General features: G+C 45.5%; 3 protein-coding genes across 4 annotated transcripts in view; 1 reads left to right on the forward strand and 2 right to left on the reverse strand.

Annotated features, from left to right (window-relative positions):
- The window catches only part of LOC310702286 (uncharacterized protein), a 176,427-nt gene extending 170,230 nt beyond the window's left edge, over positions 1–6,197 (reverse strand). Inside the window, exon 1 of one of the 2 annotated variants that reach the window (XM_083493683.1) lies at positions 5,716–6,197. In XM_083493683.1, the coding sequence (XP_083349809.1) occupies positions 5,716–6,010 (295 nt within the window). In that variant the 5' untranslated portion in view covers positions 6,011–6,197. The remainder of the gene's footprint in view (positions 1–5,715) is intronic. The other variant, XM_083493685.1, reaches the window with a different exon arrangement.
- Positions 1–25,057, forward strand: part of LOC310702297 (uncharacterized protein) — a 636,573-nt gene that overhangs the window by 291,876 nt on the left and 319,640 nt on the right. The gene's annotated exons all lie outside the window — the stretch shown is intronic.
- LOC310700998 (uncharacterized protein) lies at positions 1,170–5,617 on the reverse strand (the record flags this gene model as incomplete). Its single annotated transcript, XM_083490959.1, has 5 exons — positions 1,170–1,279; positions 1,348–2,697; positions 3,667–3,920; positions 4,185–4,271; positions 5,500–5,617. 4 exons carry the CDS (start codon positions 5,615–5,617, stop codon positions 1,960–1,962), a joined length of 1,197 nt encoding a protein of 398 aa, XP_083347085.1. The 3' UTR covers positions 1,170–1,279; positions 1,348–1,959.

The raw sequence follows: 25,057 nt of genomic DNA on the forward strand, positions 1-25,057 counted from the left end.
ATATGTTTCATTCTCCTGTAAGAAAGCTGCAATCTGGTTTTAACCAGGCCACTGGCCTTAGAAAGAAAAAGGCTTTGAGAAGCAAAGGACTCTGTTCTCCACCTTCGCTTCAGTCTTTTTGTTACAGCAAGAGCAATATGCTTAGCTAATGCTTTTAGCCTTAGAAGGGGAAAAAAGCTTTGAGAGTGCAGTTTGAGAGTGCCTGAGGCGAGGCTTGGAGGCCTGGCTGGGGGGGGGAGGATTCACAAAGAGTTTTAGGGTTTTTAGGGTAACCTGACTGTCTTTCTTCACTCCTGTGAACTGGCCCCTCCCTGGCTTGGCAGAGAGGACAAGGGAGGACCCTCTGCTCCCCGACTTGGGGGTCTCCGCCCCCACCAGGCATGATCTGAACAGCGACCCCCATGCCCCTCCCTGCACCCCGGGTAGTGGCATAACAAGGTCAGGGGGTGCCTGGTGTGGAAAAGTTTTTGTCACCTCCCCAATATTGACCTCTATTTTTTGTCTGCAAAAATGTTTTGACTTTATTTCACATTTTCTTACAAAGGATTGTGGATTCTGGGCCTCTGATAACAAGTCGGCCACTGTGGACAGTTACTTAAATCTACAGGATGCATTGTGTTTTGGCTTGTGCTATTTTATTTATATTTATTGTTTATTTATTACATAAAATTTATTTTAAACAACCTAAAAAGTTGTTTACCAATACAAAAAACACCACCACCACCACAGCAATAAAATCAATAAAAATTAACAACCCTGCTTTAAAACACAGAAAAGCTAAAATATTAAAAGAGATTAAAATTACTTCAGCTTCCTAATGCTTTTAGCAGGTGCCAGAAAAGAGTCTAGCAAAGGCACGTGCTTTATTGCAAGAGGCGGGGAGTTCCAAAGGGCAGGTGCTGCCACACTAAGCCACGCAGTGCTGGAAAGGGGGTGAAAGGCAAGCGGCCAGCCTGGCAGGGTTGTGGAAGGAGGAGCTCCTGGGAGGAAAGGAGGTGCCGTGGAAATGCCATTCTAGAAGTAAAGAGCCTCCGTCTCTCACTCCTCCTCCAAACCAGAGCCAGGCGTGTGTGTGAGTGTAAACAAATAGAGTGAGGGGGGGAAGTATTTGATCCCCCGCTAAATTTGGTTTTTTTGCCCTCTAATGAAGAAATGCCTAGTCCACAATTTTAATGGTAGGTTTATTGTAGCTGTGAGAGACAGAATAACAACTGGGAAACCCAGAAGACAAAAGTCAAAGATTGATGAGGTTTATTTTATGTTTTTGTTCTTGTTCCTACTTTTCTCTCTTTTATTTATTCCCAATATCTGATGAGGTTGTTTTTTTTTGTTTGTTCTTGTTCCTACTTTTCTCTCTTTTATTTATTCCCAATATCATCCCGATCTTAATCCTTTATCTTATCTTGACAGCCACTGGTATGCAACTTTCATCATATTTAACAGATCTACATGTAATTTAACATGCAAGATGAAAATTGTGCTCATCTTCTTGTTGTCCCTCAATTTTTTTCGGTGCAGTCCCTCCTCAGAAGGCCCTATTTCATTCCACCGTCTTACCTTCCAGGACTCTGGGCTGTCTTCCAGATTTCCTTTGTTTAGTTAAAATTAAGACACATGTAATGTATTTTAATGGACTGATATTTTCCCAAACCAAAGAATCTTCTGTAAGAGACCACACTGTACAATAGATTTCACAGTTAATACTTGTTTGGTTCCTCTACAATCCAAGCTTGCTCCCCCTGGGCCCTAAGGGAAGCTTACAAAGATCAAAGATTCACCTTCACTTTTATAAATCCATATACGACAAAAGTCCATGCAAGCAGATGTGGTTTCCTGTGTGAAATATTCCAAAGTTGTAATCTGTCAGTTGTCTGCAGCCCCCTTTGAGAGGGACCCAATTTTCAACCCCGTATAAATATTTGGTGGGCAATGAAGGAATCTTTCCCCACATTCCAAACACTAAGACGTTTTCTCTCTTGTATGGATTCTTTGATGGGAATTGAGATCACCACTCTGACGAAAGCTCTTTCCACATTCCAAGCACTGAAAGGGTTTCTCCCCTGTATGAATTCTTTGGTGGGAAGTGAGATGACCCTTTCGATTGAAGCTCTTTCCACATTCCAAGCACTGATAGGGTTTCTCCCCTGTATGAATTCTTTGGTGGAAAGTGAGTTCACATCTCACACGAAAGCTCTTTCCACATTCCAAGCACTGATAGGGTTTCTCCCCTGTATGAATTCTTTGGTGGAAAGTGAGTTCACATCTCACACGAAAGCTCTTTCCACATTCCAAGCACTTATAGGGTTTCTCCCCTGTATGTATTCGTTGATGGGTTTTGAGATTCGAGCTTTTACTGAAGCGCTTTCCACATTCCGAGCACTGATAGGGTTTTCCCCCTGTATGAATTCTTTGATGGGAAGTGAGATGGGTGCTTTGACTGAAGCATTTTCCACATTCCAAGCAATGATAGGGCTTCTCCGCTGTATGAATTCGTTGATGGGAAGTGAGGTTGGCGCTCTGCCCAAAGCTCTTTCCACATTCCAAGCACTTATAGGGTTTCTCCCCTGTATGTATTCGTTGATGGGTTTTGAGATTCGAGCTTTTACTGAAGCGCTTTCCACATTCCGAGCACTGATAGGGTTTTCCCCCTGTATGAATTCTTTGATGGGAAGTGAGACGGGTGCTTTTATTAAAGCTCTTTCCACATTCCAATCACTGATAGGGTTTCTCCCCTGTATGAATTCGTTGATGGGAAGTGAGGTTGGCGCTCTGCCCAAAGCTCTTTCCACATTCCAAGCACTTATAGGGTTTCTCCCCTGTATGTATTCGTTGATGGGTTTTGAGATTCGAGCTTTTACTGAAGCGCTTTCCACATTCCGAGCACTGATAGGGTTTTCCCCCTGTATGAATTCTTTGATGGGAAGTGAGATGGGTGCTTTGACTGAAGCATTTTCCACATTCCAAGCAATGATAGGGCTTCTCCGCTGTATGAATTTGTTGATGAGAAGTGAGACTGGTGCGATGACTGAAGCTTTTCCCACATTCCAAGCACTGATAGGGTTTTTCCCCTGTATGAATTCTTTGGTGGGAAGTGAGATCACCACTCAGACGAAAGCTCTTCCCACATTCGAAGCACTGATAGGGTTTCTCCCCTGTATGAATTCTTTGATGGGAAGTGAGACTGGTGCTATGACGGAAGCTTTTCCCACATTCCAAGCACTGATAGGGTTTTTCCCCTGTATGAATTCTTTGGTGGGAAGTGAGATTGGCTCTGTGACTGAAGCTTTTCCCACATTCCAAGCACTGATAGGGTTTTTCCCCTGTATGAATTCTTTGGTGGGAAGTGAGATCACCACTCAGACAAAAGCTCTTCCCACATTCGAAGCACTGATAGGGTTTCTCCCCTGTATGAATTCTTTGGTGGGAAGTGAGATCACCACTCACACGAAAGCTCTTTCCACATTCCAAGCACTGATATGGTTTCTCCCCTGTATGAATTCTTTGATGCACAGTGAAGTTACTCTTTTGATTGAAGCTCTTTTCACACTCCAAGCACTGATAGGGTTTCTCCCCTGTATGAATTCTTTGATGGGAAGTGAGACTATCCTTCCGATTGAAGCTCTTTTCACACTCCAAGCACTGATAGGGTTTCTCCCCTCTATGAACTCTTTGATGGGAAGTGAGATTCTGGCGGTAACTGAAGTTCTTTCCACATTCCAAGCACTGATACGATTTCTCCCTTCTCTGTGTTATTTCGTGTGAAGTGAGGCTATTCCTTCGAATGAAGCTCTTTCTTTGATGGGAGTTGGATTGGGAGCTCTGACGGATGTTCTCTCCACCCTCTGAATGTTTATATGACTTCTCCGCTATGTGGATTCTGTTGTGCTCCCCCTTGTTCTTCCCTTCTAAGTCATCACCATCTGCAATGAAGAGAGATGCTAATTAGAGTCTCAGGAGGAACTGGGAGCTCCAGATTATTGAACAATGTTAATGAATGCTTGTGACAGAGGAAGATCTGAAGAGAATGAGATGTGAGGCCGTCCTATAGGTTTCACTTCCTTAGTTGGCTGGTATTAACTGAGATATTGCTTGGCTTTTATCTGGGATGGATTTTGTTCTGGCTCAATCATGGAATCCACTCCATCTGCAATCACAACATGTTAGGATCCAACAGGGAGCCTTACCAAGAGAGTCCACGATCCCACCATTCTCCTCCTTGACCTCTTTATGCTGAGCTCTCTGGTCAGGATCCAGCAACGTCCACGCCTTGTCTGTGAAACAAACTGCAACATCTTCACCTGAACACTCCCCATCAGAAGTTATCTCAATCTGGTTGGTCCAAATTTTAATTGACAGATGGCAATATATACAACTTAGAAGTATATTCAACTCGGATCAAAAGAAAGGATTTGCCAAAGAATATTCAAAATTTAAAGTCACAGTGATACAGAACAACAAGAAATTGTTATCCAAAACCTATAATCTTTTACTGGACTGGGAATTGATGGAGGAAGAAGCGAAAGAAAGGATAATTAAACGGTCTCAGGATCTCGGACATACTATCTATCTAGAGCAATGGGAGAAACTCTAGCGAGAGGATATACGATCTACTGCCGCATACACAATTAAAGAACATTTTGTAAAGATGTTCTGTAGGTGGTACTTAACGCCAGTTAAGCTGGCAAAGATATACAAATTGAAATCCAACCTCTGTTGGAGATGTGGTGGAGAAATAGGAACAACAATACATATGTGGTGGAGGTGTGAGGAAATTAAGAAATTTTGGATAGCAGTACATGAAGAACTAAAGAAAATGAGGAAAATATCAATAACAAAGAAACCAGAGAAATATCTCCTTGGATTTATAGCTGATGAGATACCTCGGGGGGGGGGGGATTTTTCTATATGCAAGTACAGCTACTAGTGATTGCTGCTAGGTGGAAGTCACAAACTATGCCCACAAAGGAGGAATGGATTTGTAAACTAAATGAATATTTAATTCTGGCAAAATTAACTGCTACTATAAGAAATCAGTCGAATCAAAAATTAAAAAAGGAGTGGAAATGTTTTGATGAATATATGGCAAAATCTTGCTCAAAAAAGATACGCTAATATGCCTAGATTAACATGTGAAGTACTGGATGGAAGAAAAATTAGTATGGAAAGATAATAAGAATATGTAGATGATTTGAGAATGTTGTAGAATGCAAAGATTATTGTAAATTGCATAATGTGGAGGAAATCGAGTGGGGGCGGAGGTAAGTGGGAGGAGGGAGAAAAGGATAATATGATGGATTGAGGAAATAGAAATGTAAATGTATGGGGGGGGATGGGAAGGAAATTGTGTTGGCTTTGGTACATATGTATTGTAATACAATATGTGAAAACATTTTTTTTAAAAAACTCGTGGCTTCTAGTGCTGCGCGACGGATCAGTGTCTGACATTGGTAAGGCATTCAGATCACAGAACTGGTTTTAGACATTTTGAGCTGCTGATACATTGTGTTGGCGGGGAGCTGTGATGTATTCCTAGCTCAAATTGCCTGCAGATGACAAAAGCGTAGGCAGGCAGGTAGGTGGGGGAGGCAGAAAAGGTGCTCCCCTTCTCTATCTCCATCCGCCTGCCTGCCTCCCCCCACCCCCAAGCTGAGCAGGCCCCAATTCCTCTCTGGCTCCATCCCTCCAGGTCCCCATCTCCCCTCTCCTGGGACTCACCAGATCTCTCGGAGGTCCCTGGGAGGGAAAGCTCAGAGGTTGTAGCGAGGGATGCAGGAGACAGCCGGACCAGGTCATGCGTCCATCTTCCCTCTTCCATCTCCTCTAGCTTGACAGGATCTGTCTCACTCATCCTTCCTGAGGAGTCGAGGAGCCAAAAGAAGCTGGATGGTCCTGGGAGAGAGGAAGAAGGAAAGGGAGCCTCAGAGGCCCTGCAGGGATTCTCCTGCCCTAGATATTCTCCTGCCCCTGTAGAAGCACAAATGGGGCAGCCCCTTCCCAACAGAAGCCCCATTTCAAAACATCTCCTGTCGTTCCAGTTTCCCCTGTTTGCTAATCACCTGACTTCATAAGACTGGCAGGGTCTGCACAGTAGTGACCTCAAGGTAGAACCCCTTGAACTCAGTGGGGCTTATGGACATAACTTGGTGTCAAAACCAGTCACCTTCCTGTCCCTAAGCCTGAAAACTGCAACCCCAAAACATCGGCAGAAAATAGACGAATAGCCATTACCTGTAGGTGCCCCCATGCTAGATGCTTTGTATAGAGAGCCCTGCTGACGCTCTTTGAGCTCCCTCATCACAAGCCAGGCAGGTGTTGTGGCCATATTTGCCTCTGTCTGGGGTTGCATGGGGACCAAATCTGTATGTGGAAGCAGAGGAGGAGCTGGCGATGCCACATTTTTGAAACGCAGCCCTCCCCCTTCGATATTCCCTGTGCTAATACACCATCTTCGCAAGTCTCCAGTCTCAAAATGTGGCCCCAACCAGGGCATGGAAGTATAGATCCTGCGCATGTGCTAAATCTGTTGTGTTCTGGGCAAGAAGCCCAGAATAAAATTTAAGATATTGACAGATGCAAAGGAAAGGGGTGGATTTGGCTTGCCAGACCTTAGACTTTATTATGAATCAGCAACTTTTTGCTAGTTGAAAGAATGGCTACTTCTTGAAAAGTATTCCATTGAAAAAGCCTTGAAAAAGCTCAATATGGAGACTAAATGGCCGACATATTCTGAAATCTTGGAACAAGAAGGAGATAAACTGAAATTGCAAAGTTTTGAAAAATTAAAAAATAAAGTGAGAGACTGCCTCCATTATTATCAGATAATGGAGACATATAATTTGGATAAGAAAATTGGCTTCCAGGTGGAAAAGTCAAAATTAGAAACAGAGTTGTTAGAACCCAAAACTAAGAATTTGTCAAGAATGTATAATCTGCTGTTGAAATGGAATACTCAGGATGAAACGGTGAAATCTGTTATGATTAAATGGGCACAGGATGTTGGACATAATATTATGTCTGCTGACTGGGAACAGTTATGGACCACAGGTATAAAATTCACGGCATGTGATGCCTTAAGAGAGAATATTATGAAAATGATTTATAGGTGGTACATGACCCCCAGTCAAGCTTGCAAAAAATTATCATTTGCCCGATAATAAATGTTGGAAATGTAAAGAAGTTGAAGGTACATTCTTTCACCAATGGTGGACGTGCCCAAAGATTAAGGCTTTCTGGGAAACGATATATAATGAACTGAAAAAGGTATTTAAATACACTTTCCTGAAGAAACCAGAGGCCTTTCTCTTGGGCATTGTTGGCCAATTGGTGCAAAAGAAGAACAGAACTTTTTTCATGTATGCTACAACAGCAGCAAGAATACTCATCGCAAAGTATTGGAAAACACAAGAACTACCCACCTTGGAAGAATGGCAGATGAAAGTGATGGACTACATGGAACTGGCAGAAATGACTGGCAGAATTCGAGATCAGGGGGAAGAGACGGTGAAAGAAGATTGGAAGAAATTTAAAGACTATTTACAGAAATATTGCAAAATTAATGAATGTTAGAATGATGTTGGATTGAGGTTGTGGTTTCTAGCTGTAAAGGTTAAAAGAATATGAAAAAAATTGGATTTTTAACAGACCAAAATTTAAGGTCTGTTAAGCCGGGGTCGGCTTACGCACGAGTAACTCCACACCATTACAGGAGGTATGAGGAGGTCCGGGAAATAAGTAAATGAAATATAAGTGATAAAAAGTTTGAATTGTTTTTAACAGCTTTTTATTTTGTATTTTTTTTCTTTTTATTTTTCATTTTGTAATAATGTGAAAATCTCAATAAATATTTATATAAAATAAATAAATAAATCTGTTGTAGACCCTTTATGAACTCCAGGCATGTAGACCCTTTATGAACTCCAGAGGGGAGCTTTACGCTTGTGACAAGATTCCCAAAGGCTGAGGGTAGCTTGAGAGAACTAGCCTCTTTTGAGATCGCACCAATTTCCATTTCTTCTTGATCAAAACAAGTCCAGTTGTGCAGATGCAGAAGGGCTTTCCTTCTCCCTGTGCAAATGTTCCCGTCTGGCTGCTGCCTCTGTTCACAAAAGTGTTGTTGTTGTTTAGTCGTTTAGTCGTGTCTGACTCTTCGTGACCCCATGGACCAGAGCACGCCAGGCAAAAGTGACTTATCTTCAAACCTGAAGGGGGTTTCTTTGCCTGCCCACTTTTCCTTGACCCCAAGCCCCCTCCCTAGAGTGGAAGCAGCGCCTGGATCTCAAAGGAAGATCAGAGCTGCAGACCTCCTGCGAACTGGACCCCTCCCTGGGTTGGCAGAGAGGACAAGGGAGGACCCTCTGCTCCCTGACTTGGGGGTCTCCCCCCACCAGGCATGATCTGAACAGGGACCCCCCTGCACCCCTGGGACCCCCTTCTTCCCAGGACACACTAAGGGGGCAGAGAGAGGAGACTCGCCTGATTCCAGGAGGGGCATGAAGGAAGCTTTTGCAAAGGAGAGAGAAGAAAGCAGCCTCCTCTCCGCTCAATTTCTCTAGGACCCCATGACACCTCCGCTGTCCTCCATAATCCCTCAAGCGAGGAGTCACGTATTCTCAGGAAGACCCTAATCCTGTCAAATCACTCTGCCAAGCCTTTCCTCTGGGCAATGCCAGGTGGCAGACTATGCATACATGGACCATTGTCTTCTCAGGATGTGCTTATCTGCGCATATCTCCAGCTCTGCATATTCCCCCCTCCCTATGTTAATCCCCTGTACCCCAACCTCTTCTTAATGTATTCATGATGTAACCTGTGTAACCAAACCTCTTCTTAATGTATTCATGATGCAACCGTGATGTATTTTGCACTGTATTCTGGGACATAGAGGGAAGTTTTAAAAGTTCATGTCTCCCCTTTCTCGCTGTTCAATCTCGCCTTGAACCTGTTGCGCAATAAACTTGGATCTTCTGCAGTTTGCTCCTGTCTCCGGCTGAGCTCCTTTTCCTCCGCAGGGACCCACGGACTTAGTCCGACGAGCTGGGTGGCAGAGCAGCCTTGTAACAATGGCTTGGCCTCCGCAGGGCAGCCTCTCTCCTCGCCATGTTGGCCCCACGGAGGAGGCCTCTCTGTTGAAGGGGGCAAGGAGGGAAAGGCCCTCTCTGTCTTGGAGGCCTAAGGAGGAGAATACCTCCTGGGACCCCCTTCTCCCCATTGCACTCTCGGGGGGAAGAGAGAGGAGACTCGCCCGACTCCAGGAGGGGCAGCAAGGAAGCTTTTGCAAAGGAGAGAAAAGAAAGCAGCCTCCTCTCTGCTTGCAGGAAGGGAGGGGGAGGGGGGATTTAGCCATGGAGGACATTGCCCCCTCCCCCTCCTGTCCTCTCTAGGAATGCAGCTCTGCTCCTTTTAACCCTTGACACCCCCTCCCTCTCCCTGCAGTTTTCCTGCTTATGTGCCTGGGCTCAGGCAGTTCTCCTCCCCCCCTCCCCCCTCCTCCATCTGTGCCAAGGACTCTGCCCCAAGGAGCCCACATCTGACCCAGACTAACCGCAAGGGAGACGGGGGTTCCCCATTCCTATTCTGCCACGTATTCTGCTACATATTGTTACGGCTAAAATCTGGGTGCGGGGTTACTCTGCCACCCAGCTCATCGGACTAAGTCCGTGGGTCCCTGCGGAAGAAAATGAGCTCAGCCGGACACAGGAGCAAACTGCAGAAGATCCAAGTTTATTGCGCAACAGGTTCAAGGCGAGATTGAACCCAGAGAAAGGGGTGACATGAACTTTTGAAATTTTCCTCCATATCCCAGAATACAGTGCATGAAACGTCACGAATACATTATGGGAAGGTTGGGTTTCACAAGTTACATCATGAATATACTTTACACGTCATGAATACATTATGAAAAGGTGGGATTACATTAATTAGCATTTTCGGATGAGGGAGGGGGGATATGCGGAGCGGGAAATATACATAGATACACATATATTGAGTACCGGTGGTGGCAAGACAATGGGTCAGAGATATGCATCGTCTGCCACCTAATATTGCCTAGAGGGAAGGTTTGGCGAATTAAGAAGTTCCTGCGTACGTGACCTGCCGCTTCAGGGATTATGGAAGTAGGGATAGCATCATGGAGTCCACGGGGAACTGAGTTGAATGACACTGAGAGCGAAGAAATCGGAGTTACGGTTGATTTTATATCAATTTCTAAAGATTTCAATGATTTCAAACCCATTCTGTACTATAGGGCAAAAGCAGAAACAGAATGGATACATTGTAACAGGAGGTCCCTGGTTTCGGATCCATGCTTCTGCAGGACGAATGCATGGCTGTGATTGGCTAAAGCGGGGCCATAGGAATAAGCGGGGCCTCGGATGTTCCTAGAAGGAAGGGGGAAAGGAGCCCCCCCCTTCCGTTCCGTATCAGTCCCCCATTCGGAGATAGATTTGCATTAAAGTTCTGTAAGAACTTGCAAATCTTTTCTCCGCACCCTAAATCTCGGTGAATGGGATGTGTGGCTTTATGCAAACCTGAAAGGGACTTGCAAGCCATGCCTCTTACGGTCATTTGCAAGTATAGCAGTGCAGGTAGCTGCATATAGGGTATTATATAAAGAACACCTCTTGTATTTTGTTGCTAAATTACTTGTGGCATTCTCAATAGTGTTTTATGCTTTACACCTAGCAGGAAGGTCTAATTGACTGAAAAATGCAGTTGGTGTTTTGTCCTTCGCCATTTTTGTGTATTTCTCAGGTGTCAAGCTAGCTCTTCTGTGGTCTCACACTGACATAGTGCTACAGCAACACATCCTGTCTGTTGAATCCCCTCGGGGCTTTCATTTAACCATGTTGCCTGGCATTCACCATAGCTGGCACAGGTTTGGGCATCTCGTGAGGGAGATGTCTTCGCCTTGGCCTTTAGCTATGGGATTTTATTATAGGCTGTGGTTTTGCACGCATGGGGGTTGCTCACTTGCACTTAAAGGACCAAAAGGCTAATTGCAGCCTGGATACACGTGCCCAATTCAAACTGAGTCCAATTTGAATTTATCTTGCCCCATGGTTCTCAACTCTTCAAACCAATCTGTTAAAAGAAAACCATTCTTAACAAAGGCAGTTGTCCAAATAAGTCAATTTAAGTCTATAAGGGATCATTCCTGCTAAACCAAAGCATATCCACCTTCATGTACCTGGTGTTTTATGGATCCAGTAGTTTGTCATTGGCCAAGCGAGGTTTAACACATATTAAAATGGATAGGGAAAGTTGGCAGAGTGCCAGGTGGAACAATGTGGTTATAAATTGATCTAAACATTGGACTACACAATAGTGTGAGCTATTAGAAAGTATAGAATGCATGAGAATTCTCCATTGGTGTGTAAGCAATAAGACATTAAACATAAAAACAGTTACACACAATAAATTGCCCCCCTTTGTGGAAATCACACTGTCAGACACATTTCAACATTCTTACATAATAACACATAATACAAAACAAAATAATTAAATATCTGTTGCATATCTTGACACAATTGTGATCTTTTACGTATGTATCTTTTGAATCCTGGAGCAGAGGCTTGAGGTTCAAGTGAAAAAATGTCCTTGCAATTCAACTCCTCCCCCCTTTGTCAGCCCCCCCCCCATCAGTCTATAGCCTTTGAAAGAGATAACTGTGGGCACTTTGAAAACTCTGGTGTTGCAGGTCTTGAGTTGAGGGGTCGTTGCTGCTTTTCATCATTGCACATCTGTAGAAGTGATATCCTGTAAGGGGGCAGGGTTTTGGGGAGACTTAAACACAGTTAGACAAGAAAGGGGCAAAAGGCAAAAAGGATGTCCTCCAGTTTCCATGGGAAGCTGCAAATAATAACAATCTTAGTGGATTAAACATTTTATTCATTATCACATTTCCATATAATTACTGTTATTATCTGCTAAGTTTGTTTGCTTTCCTTCACTTAATTTTTGTTGTTGTTGTTCTTTTCATATTATAAAATAAAAATTACTCCACATGTATAGAAAGAGAACTGTAAAAAAAACAAAGGTTAAAAAAATACAAAAGAAAGCAAAAAATTAGATTACCAGTCAGATGAAAACAAACTTGACACAAGGACATCAGATTTAGAAAAGAATTATTATTAAATATATTATTACTACTAGACTGAAAAAAATGGGAAAACAATGGGGGAAAAACTTTAAAATTCACCATGTGCTTTCTGATAAAAGAACTTCATGAAACTGGCTTTCAACATGTGATGAACATGTCCCAAAAGTAAAACACAAACACACAAAATGAGCTATGAGGAACCAAAAATAAATAAATGCTAAGACACACAATTAACAAGTAACCTGAAGTAATCTGTTTTGGCATTCTAACATCCCAAATGAAAATAAAAGTGTTTCTTGATGTGACATCAGCTGTAATGTTAATAGTGGAATACTGGGAAATGAGTTAATACCAAGAAAAAATGAATGGCAATTTTAAAGTTGTGCAAGTACCTTGCACTAGCCAAAATGACAGAATTAATAAGAAATGCTCAGGCAAAAAGGTAAACAAATAACCTAAAAAAAATGTCAAAGCCAGAAAGAGATAGAAGGAAATCAACTAATATAGCAGGGATTCAGACTTGTTTTGCTGAACAGAAAAAAAGTGACTGTTTGGCTTTAAGGGAAGAAAGACAAAAGGAAAACAAATGCAATTACTTTTTATAGAGTATTTAAATCACTGTTTGCATCCCTTCATTATCATTTGTGCTGTGGGAGAAAAGAAAGGACACTCTGTTAAAAGGGAAAATTATTTCATGTGAGAGGTCTGTCAGGAAATGCTGTTCTTAAAATGCATAGGCATATACACACCTGTTGAAAGGGAAAATTATTTCATGTGAGAGCTTTGTCAGGAAATGCTGTTCCTAAAATGCATAGGCATATACACATACACACACACACACACACAAAAAAAAAAAAACTGTTATAAAATTTAAATCCCATGGGGGGGGGGAGAAACTACTCAAGAGAGGAACTCACAGTGGGAGTGCTTTGATATTTACCTGTGAAAAGAATTTGGCATGTCCAGTACTTCACTCTTTTGTATTAAGTAGCCCTGGAGCAAAACACATTAAGGGTGATTTCTCTGATGGTTCCAAGTTTTACATAAGGAAATTTGTATAGGTTTCAGGCTCTCCAAACCTTCTCTCTCCCCCCCTCCTTTCTCTCTCTCTCTCTCTCTCTCTCTCTCTTTTGTAAGCTGATCTAGCCTCTGTGCATGTGCAGAGTTCATGCCTCAGCAAACCTTTTATACCATTGAAAATGTTGCATCTTTTGGCTCAATTAGAATAAGGAAGGGAAAGGTAAGGAGTAGATTTTAAAAATAGGGTTACATTTTAAAACAAAAAAGAGAAACTCAGCAATTCAAGTATTCACCATTCAGCCCAAGCAAAGGAGTGCTTCCTTTATGTACAGGAAAGGGCTAATATCCCTCTGGCCATTCGCGGAACAATCAACCGCTCTCTTATTTATGAGTAAAAATGGCCAGAGAGTTAGAATTCATAGGATTTTATTTTTATTTTTTTTAACATTCTCAGCCTTACCATTTGCAGACAAAATTTTCTGCCCTTTATTTACAGGATGGATGGTCAAGGCTAATTCTACTTGATTATTCATTTGTATGTGCTTAAACTTTGAGTAGACTTTTAAGTCTGATTTTTGTAAATAATAGACAAAATGATAAACATTGTAATCACTTAAATGCCTGATATCACCAGTTCTGCTTCAAACATCATGGCTTCACCTCACAGCTTTTAAAAAACAAAGAGCAAATCTGGGCTGAATTTCAACACATCAGCTACAAATTGGGAAAGTTGAAAGGGACCTGGGGTCATCTAGTCCAACCCTAAAATACAGGGTTCATAGCAAGATTTGTACTACCAGAAACACACACATACTTATGTACACAGACACAACTGGAGAAGAGATCACAAGCCATGCGCCTATCATGTACTAAGGAAGAGGAAAATAAAAGTACCCAATTCTACAGAACCCTTTTAGCAGATCTTGAAGCTAGTTTGAGTGAGTTTGCTTCCTTAGACTAAAGAGTGAAAGTTCCTAGATAAATTATCTTTAAAGACTGAAGTGAACATTTTTCCTAAGATAGGGAGAGGATCTCTCATAAAGCATAGTTAAAACAGCCATAGATTTGATTTTAAAGGAATACAAAAGTGACAATTTTTCCTGAACTTGCAGAGGAATAGTAAGTCTAATCTATGCCCCCCCCCTTTGCAGTTTCCTTTAAAGGAAGCTTACTCGGGAGTAAATTTACCTGGCACAGAATAAGAAGGAGAAGGGGGAAAAAAAACCCTGAAAGAGACAGAATGAAACAAGGGGGGGGGGCATTTTCTAAGAAAAGAGGCCAGGAAGTCTTATAGAGACTGATATCAGGAGCCTTACAATAACTCTTCTGTCCAACCAAATCAAAGTTAAAACTGGACTCAGATATTTTTCTTAGAAGGAACACCATACTTTCATAGGCATATGCTTAATGAAATACATACACTGCATTTTAGCTTGAGAGCGCAGTTGGCTCAACTAGGCTTTTGCAGCAGAAACATTAGGTTATCAGCACCTTCCAAAATAAGACTGTAGACTCACAATCTCAAAAGTTGGGGCAAAGCAAGAGGTGGGGTAAACATTTGCACACTTCATTCTCAATTTTTGTCTTATTTAGGACTGCTAAGATCCAGCATGGCTTCCTTAGATTTAAATTTTGAAGCAAGCTTGCAGTTTAAACTATGCACACTTAAGAAAGGCAGTCTGCCAGAGACAGAAGGAACAGACAACACACATAACAGACAACATGTAAACATACATATTCTCATATATGTATTAACAGACAACACACATAACAGACGACATGTAAACATATATATTCTCATCCTTTAGTTGGTTATTGCAAGGAGTTGGGCCACTACCTTTGGCTTCATTAAGTGAAATTAGTAGGAAGGTCCCACATGGTTTTATGAGCCTCCTTGCCTCTTCAAACACACCACCAGTTAATCAAACTGGTAGGGCTCATAACGCTTGGTTGACTGGGTACCCCTTTATAGATGCATGCGTTGCTGTTGTTGCTTTTTTTGCTTTTTCCTTTTTTTTGGGGGGGGTGTCTGGGATAGAGAAGGGGAAAAAGAGGGGTTGATTAGGATTGGTATGTCTAGGGGTTTGGTATGCTTAGTACAGGGACGTATAGTAAAGAGGAGAAGGGGCTTCTAGTTGCCTGGCAACTTCCTTAGTGGGTTTTAGAGAGCTCTAGCTATCCGGTTCCTTGCGTTCCCTTTCCTATTTCCTTATTTCCTTATTTCCTATAACCTGGGGTCTCTTTCCACTCTGCCAGTCCTGCCCAATTCCTCATGGGCTATCCCTCCTGGCAACCTCCTACCTATCGTCACATCTCAGGAAAAGGGGCCCTACTGGACGCCCGCGCCATGCGGTGCCAGATCGGGTGGTCCCTGGATAGAATTTCGAACTGAAAATCCCCCTTGCTTTTGGAAGCGGGCTCACGCACGATACACGTGTTACGTGGGACCGACCAGTGCGGCTGGGATTGGGATAGAAAGCAAGACCACTTCCCGCCCCCTTGCCGGGCGCTAGAGAAGTTCGGAAAGAGAGCTCCAACCCCTTGCTTTCAACTGGGATGTCCGTTGCAGAGAGTCGGCTGTCTTTCAAGTCGGGTCTCTCCGTCTTACTTTCGGGCTCCCAATTGGTGCGGCTGGCTGGAGATTTTAAGGAAAAGAGATAGAGCTCAGAACCCCCCTTTCGGGTTGAGCAGCGGTCCCCGGTCTCTCTCACTAACCGGACCAAGAGAAAGGCAAGAAGGAGCGATAGAGAGGAGGGCAGAGAATTCAGTTGCCAGGAGATTCCACCCCCTTCCCACCAGTGCACTGGATTTCTTTTCCTATACTCACGCGTCTTCAACGTTGATCCCGGGATCGATGAATAAGCCGGCTGGATCCCTCTTTTGCTCCCCGACTGAACTCCTAGGGCTTTCGATTACCGCCCAGAAGATGGCTGGGGGTCCAAAAGGATCTTCCCAGGCAAAATGGCCTGGAGCCGGCTGAAGATTTCGGGGCCCCCAGTCAGCAGCTCGGGAGAACCGCAAGCCCCACGTTGGGCGCCAACTGTTACGGCTAAAATCTGGGTGCGGGGTTACTCTGCCACCCAGCTCATCGGACTAAGTCCGTGGGTCCCTGCGGAAGAAAATGAGCTCAGCCGGACACAGGAGCAAACTGCAGAAGATCCAAGTTTATTGCGCAACAGGTTCAAGGCGAGATTGAACCCAGAGAAAGGGGTGACATGAACTTTTGAAATTTTCCTCCATATCCCAGAATACAGTGCATGAAACGTCACGAATACATTATGGGAAGGTTGGGTTTCACAAGTTACATCATGAATATACTTTACACGTCATGAATACATTATGAAAAGGTGGGATTACATTAATTAGCATTTTCGGATGAGGGAGGGGGGATATGCGGAGCGGGAAATATACATAGATACACATATATTGAGTACCGGTGGTGGCAAGACAATGGGTCAGAGATATGCATCGTCTGCCACCTAATATTGCCTAGAGGGAAGGTTTGGCGAATTAAGAAGTTCCTGCGTACGTGACCTGCCGCTTCAGGGATTATGGAAGTAGGGATAGCATCATGGAGTCCACGGGGAACTGAGTTGAATGACACTGAGAGCGAAGAAATCGGAGTTACGGTTGATTTTATATCAATTTCTAAAGATTTCAATGATTTCAAACCCATTCTGTACTATAGGGCAAAAGCAGAAACAGAATGGATACATTGTAACAGGAGGTCCCTGGTTTCGGATCCATGCTTCTGCAGGACGAATGCATGGCTGTGATTGGCTAAAGCGGGGCCATAGGAATAAGCGGGGCCTCGGATGTTCCTAGAAGGAAGGGGGAAAGGAGCCCCCCCCCTTCCGTTCCGTATCAATATTGTTAAACTTGTTTCCCCCGCCAGCCCCTTCCTCTCCTTGCAAGGGAAGAAGCTGCACCTGCTGAGTTTCTGCCTTCCCCCAGCGTTGCAAGGGCAGGAAATGCTACCAAGGGGACGATCTCTCCACCTCTGCACCGTGCTTCCTCGACCCCCTCTTGGAGGGGACCCAGGTGTCCGGCCCAGAGCTCTCCTCCTCCCGTGCTCTGCGAGGGACCCAGGTGTCCTGCCTCGACCTACCCAGCAGGAGCAGCAGCAGCGGGAGTCCCTTGGCGCAGAGGGTCGAGTTTGAAAGAGCCTGGTCTAGAAATTAGGCCATGTAAATTTTACACGAAATGCCTGTCATGCTGTAAGCAGAAAATCAAGTAGTACAAAAAGGCAAAAGCACCCTGAGAGACTTCTAGGGCTAGTATAAAGAACAGCGGTGAAAGAGGGCGTGTCCCCTTCTGTATCTTACATTTTTCTTAAAAAGTATTCTTCACAATCATGCTTGCCATGTGTTACATATAAAGGTAAAGGGACCCCTGACCATTAGGTCCAGTCGTGGCCGACTCTGGGGTTGCGGCGCTCATCTCGCTTTACTGGCCGAGGGAGCCGGCGTACAGCTTCCGGGTCATGTGGCCAGCAGGACTAAGCCGCTTCTGGTAATCCAGAGCAGCGCATGGAAACGCCGTTTCCCTTCCTGCCAGAGCGGCACCTATTTATCTACTTGCACTTTGACGTGCTTTCGAACTGCTAGGTTGGCAGGAGCAGGGACCGAGCAACGGGAGCTCAATCCATCACGGGGATTCGAACCACCGACCTTCTGATCGGCAAGTCCTAGGGTGTGTGGTTTAACCCACAGCGCCACCTGCGTCCCATATAGGGTTCCATATAGATTGTCTCAATTCCCTTTATAAAAGTCTCTCCAGGCTCCATTGTTTTCGAATACCTTATTCATAAATGACCAATATATACTGTCAAAAACTTTCCCTGCACATGAATGTATTGCCTAGAATGTTATTTTTGTTTCAAACCTTGCAGATTCTTGACAAGATGGAATGCTTCAAGAGGTGGCAGAAAGACATTTCGAAATTTGTCTGGCAGGGCAAAAAGCCCAGAATTAAATTTAAAATATTGACAGATGCAAAAGAAAGAGGGGGTTTCGCCCTGCCGGACTTAAAATTGTACTATGAGGCAGCAGCTTTCTGCTGGCTGAAAGAATGGATGCTCCTCGAGAACACGGACATTTTGGATCTGGAAGGTTTCAATAATGCTTTTGGCTGGCATGCATATCTATGGTATGACAAAGTTAATAGTGCCTTTAAAAATCACATTGTCAGAAAAGCATTATTTAATGTTTGGATAAGATATAAAGATCTATTGGAAAACAAAACCCCTAGATGGGTGTCACCAGTGGAGGCTAAAGCAGTGAAGAAACTCAATATGGAGGTCGGATGGCCGAAGTATTGGGAAATTTTAGAACAGGATGGAGATAAGTTTAAACTACAAAGTCATGAGAAACTGAAACATAAAGTACAAAATTGGTTTCAATATCGTCAAATAATGGAATTTTACAAACAGGACAGGAAAATTGGTTTCCAGGTGGAAAAATCAAAACTAGAAACCAAACTGTTAGAACCCAATACTAAGAATTTATCTAGAATGTATAACTTGTTGCTGAAATGGAGTACACAGGATGAAACAGTTAAATCGGCTATGATTAAGTGGGCACAGGATGTTGGACATAACATTATGTCAGCTGACTGGGAATGGTTATGGAACACCGGTATCAAATTTACGGCATGTAATGCCTTAAAGGAAAACATTATGAAAATGGTTTATAGGTGGTACATGACCCCAGTCAAGCTGGCAAAAATCTATCATTTGCCCGATAACAAATGTTGGAAGTGTAAAGAGACTGAAGGTACCTTCTATCACCTTTGGTGGACATGCCCGAAGATTAAGGCCTTCTGGGAAATGATCTATAATGAAATGAAAAAGGTACTTAAATGTACTTTTCCTAAAAAACCAGAGGCCTTTCTCTTGGGCATTGTCGGCCAATTGGTGCCAAAGAAGGATAGAACTTTTTTTATGTACGCTACAACAGCAGCAAGAATACTCATCGCAAAGTACTGGAAGACACAAGATTTACCCACTCTGGAAGAATGGCAGATGAAAGTGATGGACTATATGACATTGGCCGAGATGACAGGCAGAATCCGTGACCAACGAAAAGAGACGGTGGAAGAAGAATGGAGAAAATTTAAAAGTTATCTTAAGGACTACCATAAACTTAATGAATGTTAAAATGTTGTGGTTTTCAGAAACAAAGGGGTACAGTGATATAAGGTCAGAATACAAAGAGGACTAAGATGACAGAGGTTGGAAAGTAACAATTGGGAGTTGCTATGAGATTTTGGACATTGGGATGCAGAAAGGGGGGGTATGGGGAAGTCCAAGAAAAGAGGTTTATGAAAATATGTTTGAAATTATACGTGTATGTTCGTCTTTTTAAGTGTTTGTTTGTTCTTTAAAAACTCTGTAAAACCAATAAAAATTTTATATATAAAAAAAAAACTTTCCCTGCACTGATTGTTTCTCCTTCATTCCCTGTCCCGCGGCTGCGGCCTGGCCTGCGAGGTTGCTGCGTTTTCTGCCAGTCCCAGATTATTTGGATTCACTAGGATTCCTCTCTTGGCTTTGGATTGTTCTGAACGTTCCTGGTCCGCCATCCTGTTCTCACGGGGCACCCAAAGAGACGCCTCTTCTGGCCAGCAGGATCCGAGCACCAGAGCTTTCCCTGCCTGTGGTTCCAGCAAGCGGGAATAGAAGCAGGCCTGGCTGCAACTGGGGAGACAGAGCACAGCCCTCCAGGCCAGGAGCCCCCCCCCCCCGAGCCCCCTCCTGCTCCTTGCATGGGCCTCAGCCTCTCTTGAAACCCGCCTGGGGTGCTGGCCATGCCAGGCTCCTGCGGGAGGGAGGTCCACAGTTTTGCCTACACGCTGTGAAAGTGGCAAGTTGCATGTAAATAAAGCAATGGAGACAAGACTGGTGTTCCTCCTTTGGGGAGGGAGGGGGGGCGGCCTGGGGGTCCCGAGGCTGTGGGCTTCTTTTCCAGCAGCTGCAGAGAAACTCCCGGATGGGGAACCTCCTTGAAAGCTCCCTCTGGGGTCCGAGAGAGGAAGGTTGGCCGATCTGCCCCCCCCCGAGCCCCCCTCCTCCACCCCCTGCATTGCCTCATGGGGGGCAGCCTGGCAAGCCCAGGGCAGCCAGCTCAGCCTCTCTTGCCCCGGAGGGGCCCGGGCCCGGCCCTGCAGCCCCCCAGAGAGGCTTCCCGTGGGGCTCTGGCAGGGGCTCCCCCATTTCCAGGGGGCAGCAGGACCCTCTTCTCCCAGACTTGGGGGTCTCCCCCTGGGACCCCCTTCTCCCCCAGGCACCCCAAGGAGAGAGAGAGAGAGAGAGAGGGGAGACTCCCCGGACTCTTCCCAGGAGGGAAACCGAGGCAGCAGGGGGAGGAGACCAGAGAGGCCGGAAGGGACTCTGCTCTGGAGGACCCGCCCCCTGCCGCCTCTACTTCCTGTCCTCTCTAGGACTCCAGCTCTGCTCGATTTAACCCTTCGCAAGCTGAGCGCAGCCAGCAGGCCGCTCTTCCTCCCTCCCGGAATCCGGATGTTCCAGGGCATGTGCAGAGTTCTCTGTGATTCTGGGCTCAGAGGCCATCTAGACAGCAGCCTCGTGCCCTGCCCCCAGGTGTGCGGGCGGGGTATAAAGAATGTATTATGATTATTATTATTATTATTATTATTATGATTATTATTATACTTCACCTGCTCAGTAGCCGACTGAAAGTCTGTTGCAATATTCGGAGGGTCCCTGAGAGAGACACGGGTCCCTTTGGAGGAAATGGCTCCGTTGGCAAAGCAGGAGACTCTCGATCCAAAGATTCCTGCATTGCGGGGGGTTGGGATGGATGACCCTGGGGGCCCCTTCTGTGAATCTATTCCATGAAAGAGAATCCGCACACTCCCCAGCTGGAGAACTCAGCCCAAACTTGCCAATTGAAGAGGGATGTTAACGGAGAAACTTTAGGCAGTTAAAAACTTTTGTCCCTTGGACCAAAGCAAAGACACCAGCCAGGAGTATCAGGGCAAAACAGCAGCCAGCAGGCTTGGTCTTGATTAAAGAAGTGTCGCCACAGGACCTCCACCTGCCACCAGGTGGAACAAGATGGAAGCCCCGAACAAAGAAGAACCCAAACTTCCCCCTCCGAAGTGGAATATCTCTGTTGGGGCTTGGGAGTCGTACTTCCAAGCCTTATCCACAACTAACCAACATCTACAGGCTCCCAGCTGCCTCCCAGGTCTTTGCTGCAAAAATATTAACACAACTGGCATAGGGCTCTCCAATCTGCAGCTTCTCAAACCTTGCTCCCTTAGAATCATTTCAAACTAAGTTTGATTGTTGTCTGCTAGGGCAGTGTTTCCCAACCGGTGTTCCGCGGCACACTAGTGTGCCGCCGGACGTTGCCTAGTGTGCCGTGGGAGGGAGGCGGGCGAGGCGGGCTAATCCTCCGGCCCCGCTCCCCCGGGGAACGTGCCCCGTCATCCGCTTCTGCCTTGCTCCCTGTGACAGGAATTCCCCAAACTGCATCAGCATCTGCCGCTTGCCCAGCAGCCCCGGCGCTGCCTTGCGCCCGGCACCCCCGCCATCCTCGGTGCAGGGAGCGAGGGGCGCGCAGGCAGGCGCTGCCCGGCGGAGCGACGGCTCCTTCCGAGCGGCTGGCAGTGTCTGGGCATGACTGGCCGCCCGCCTGGTCCCGCGGCGGCTGCAGACGCGGCCGAAGCAGCGCAGGGAAGGAGACGCCCGGCCGCCCAGCCAGCCCCGCATGCTCCCACTCTCTCTCGGCGGCCGGGGAGCGGGGCCAAAGCGGGCCCCCACCTGAGTGGCGGCTGCATGAGCCAATAGGCGAGCTGGGGCAGAGGGGGAGGCGGGGCTCCGGAGAACAAAGGAGGGAGGGGGCACCCGGGAGAAGGGGGCGGGGCGGGAGGAGCGGGGAGCGCGGCTCGGCGCCCGGGACGCCCCAGTTCCGCCGGGTTAGAAGCCGGCGGCCTACCTCTGCTGGCCGTGGAAGGTCTGGGTCGCGCCCCGAGAGTGGCGGGGTCCGCGCACAGCCTGCCCTCCAGGCTGGGAAGTGGCTCCTAGGCTCCGCCTGAAGCCACGCAGAGCCCACAAGGCGCCCTCGGCGCAACTTGGCCGGGGCAAAAGGCGAAGCTCTGGAGGGAAAGGCGGCCGGATTCCCCTCCTCGGTGGGTCCGGTGGTCTCCCGCCTCCTCTGAGGAAGGGTCTCTTCTTCAGCTTTTCTGATCCTTCGTGGCCCCGTTGGGAGAAGCCGAAATAAATAATGGCCGTGCCATTAAAGTTCTCTCTTTTATAAAAGGGATCCTAATAGAATCGTAGAGTTGGAAGGGATCCCCAGGGCTATCTAGTACTGTACAACCCCTGCAGTGCAGGAATCTCAGCCATAGCATCCATGGCAGACAGACATCCCACCTCTGCTTAAAAACCTCCAAGAAGGGAAAAACCTCCCGAGGGAGACCATTCCCCTGTTGAACAGCCCTTACCAGCAGAAAGTTCTTTCCCATGTTTAGTCAAAATCTTTATTGTAACGTGAATCCACTGGTTCGAGTCCTACCTTCTCTACCTTCTATGCTGTTACTATTTTTTTATTTTTTTTTACATAAGTAAAAAGTGACCTTTCCCCATCTGGCATGGTGGTGTGCCTCGAGATTTTTTTCATGAAACAAGTGTGCCTTTGCCCAAAAAAGGTTGGGAAACACTGTGCTAGGGATCCCTTCTTGTGTGTCTAACATAGCTGTCCGCCTGGAGGTCCGGCAAATCCCTGTTAGCGCTCGGGTATGGATTCTGAAGATCCATTATTGGTTAAAACTTAACTTTTCCCCTGTTGGGTTGGCACCCTTAACCCTACTGGATTCCTACCAACCCAAATGGAAAGCTACACTGCATGAAAAGCTAAGAGGTGTGGGGTTTTCCCCACAGGCCCAGTGAAATATACTCAGAGTCCAGAGTGGATTTCATGCTCTTTATTCAGCTCATAGTGGTGAGGAGGAATGGAAGTTCCCCGAAATGTCTGCTTTATATACATTACTTACACAATGGGCCCCACGTGATTGGCTAATTCTGGGATTCACCTGTAGGCCAATTAGATTGCGGATTTACTTCCACCTGGAGCTGGATTGGGTGGCTCCTGTGGACCAATCAGACTGCTGCATTCTGGACCCTATTCTTCTAGGACCAATCAGATTGCTGCCTTTTGGATCCTATTCAACTCAGTAACTAACACCCTGATAGGTGTAGGTTATGAGAAAGCTAGAGCAATAATCCGCCAACGAATTTGGGATGTGGAACTGCAATGCCACGTGAGCGAGATGAATAAACACCCAGCAATAAAATATAATGGGAGAGGATTTACACCAGCAGATTATTTGTCAAAATTACAAATACCCAAATACAGACGGTCATTTACCCTCGCTAGATTCAACGTGCTGCCACCTGCCTTATTGCACGGCAGATTCAAGGGTAAACCATAATACGCGGAACGAGTCTGCCCCTGCAGCTCGATGGAGGTAGAAACTGTCTCTCATGTCTTGTTATGCTGCCATTTCTACGGGGATATACACTCCGTTATTTGTTACCCCTGCTATGCAAAAATCTCCAAATGGGTCCAAACTTCAATGTCTAAAATCCCTGGTAGAGGACAAGGATCCAGAGATCACGCTCAGGGTGGCCAAATTCTGTGTGACTGCCATAAAACTCAGGAAACAAGCTGTACTACCAAAATGATTAAGGTTTTAAATGACAATTTTAGGTTATATTTTAGTGATCAAGTTTTAATATATATATTTTTAACAGTATTGTCTCTACAAAAAAAATTCCTTCCAGTAGCACCTTAAAGACCAACTAAGTTAGTTCTTGGTATGAGCTTTCGTGTGCATGCACACTTCTTCAGATACACTGTATTGTCTCTGTTATACTCAATTGCAGTTCAATGTATTCGAGTTGTGTTTTATGATTTTCCTGATATTTTAAGTGAGCCGGAACTGGTCTGTGACCGTAATAATAAAATTCATTCATTCATTCAAGGACCCAAACATTTAACAGTTTCCAAAAGTTACTAGTAGCACCTCTAAAACGACATCACACTTACATCATAAGGACATCACACGTTGGGAGGGTCTGGGTGCAGCAACCTGAGCACCAGAACTTGCCCCCCCTCCCTCCCTTGACTGCCACCTCCCACCCATCAAGTATGCAAAAGAGATATTGACATGTCCCTCTTTCCCAGCCAAGTTCATCACACCCTTTTGCCTTCATCTGGGTATTGTTTCCGGAATGGCTACCTGTCTGGCACTCAGGTATCAGGATGCCAGAGATTATCACCAGGTGCAGGCAAACTAAGGCCCAGGGTCCGGATCCGGCCCAATCGCCTTCTCCATCCAGGAACCAGCATATTTTTACATGAGTAAAATGTGTGCTTTTATTTAAAATGCATCTCCGGGTTATGTGTGGGGCGTAGGAATTCATTCATTATTATTATTTTTTCAAAATATAGACCAGCCCACCACATGGTCTGAGGGACAGTGGACCTGCCCACAGCTGAAAAAGGTTGCTGGCCCCTGGATTATTACTCAGTCTCTCCCCCCCCCCTTTGGTAGCCATTTCCTTCCCGAACAGAACAACCTTGGAATGGCGTAAATCCAACACTGGAGTGATTTTATATGAATTTCTGAAGTTTTCCCAGTGAACCAGTACATAGATCCATTGATCAGTGAATTGTTGTTGTTGTTGTTGGTGTTGTTGAGTCGTTTAGTCATGTCCGCCTCTTCGGGACCCCATGGACCAGAGCACACCAGGCACTCCTGTCCTCCACTGCCTCCCACAGTTTGGTCAAACTCATGCTGGTAGCTTCAAGAACACTGTCCCACCATCTCGTCCTCTGTCGTCCCCTTCTTCTTGTGCCCTCCATCTTTCCCAACATCAGGGTCTTTTCCAGGGAGTCTTCTCTTCTCATG

Source organism: Podarcis liolepis (genome assembly GCF_965112155.1).
Source record: "Podarcis liolepis genome assembly, chromosome: 2".
Taxonomy (NCBI): domain Eukaryota; kingdom Metazoa; phylum Chordata; class Lepidosauria; order Squamata; family Lacertidae; genus Podarcis; species Podarcis liolepis.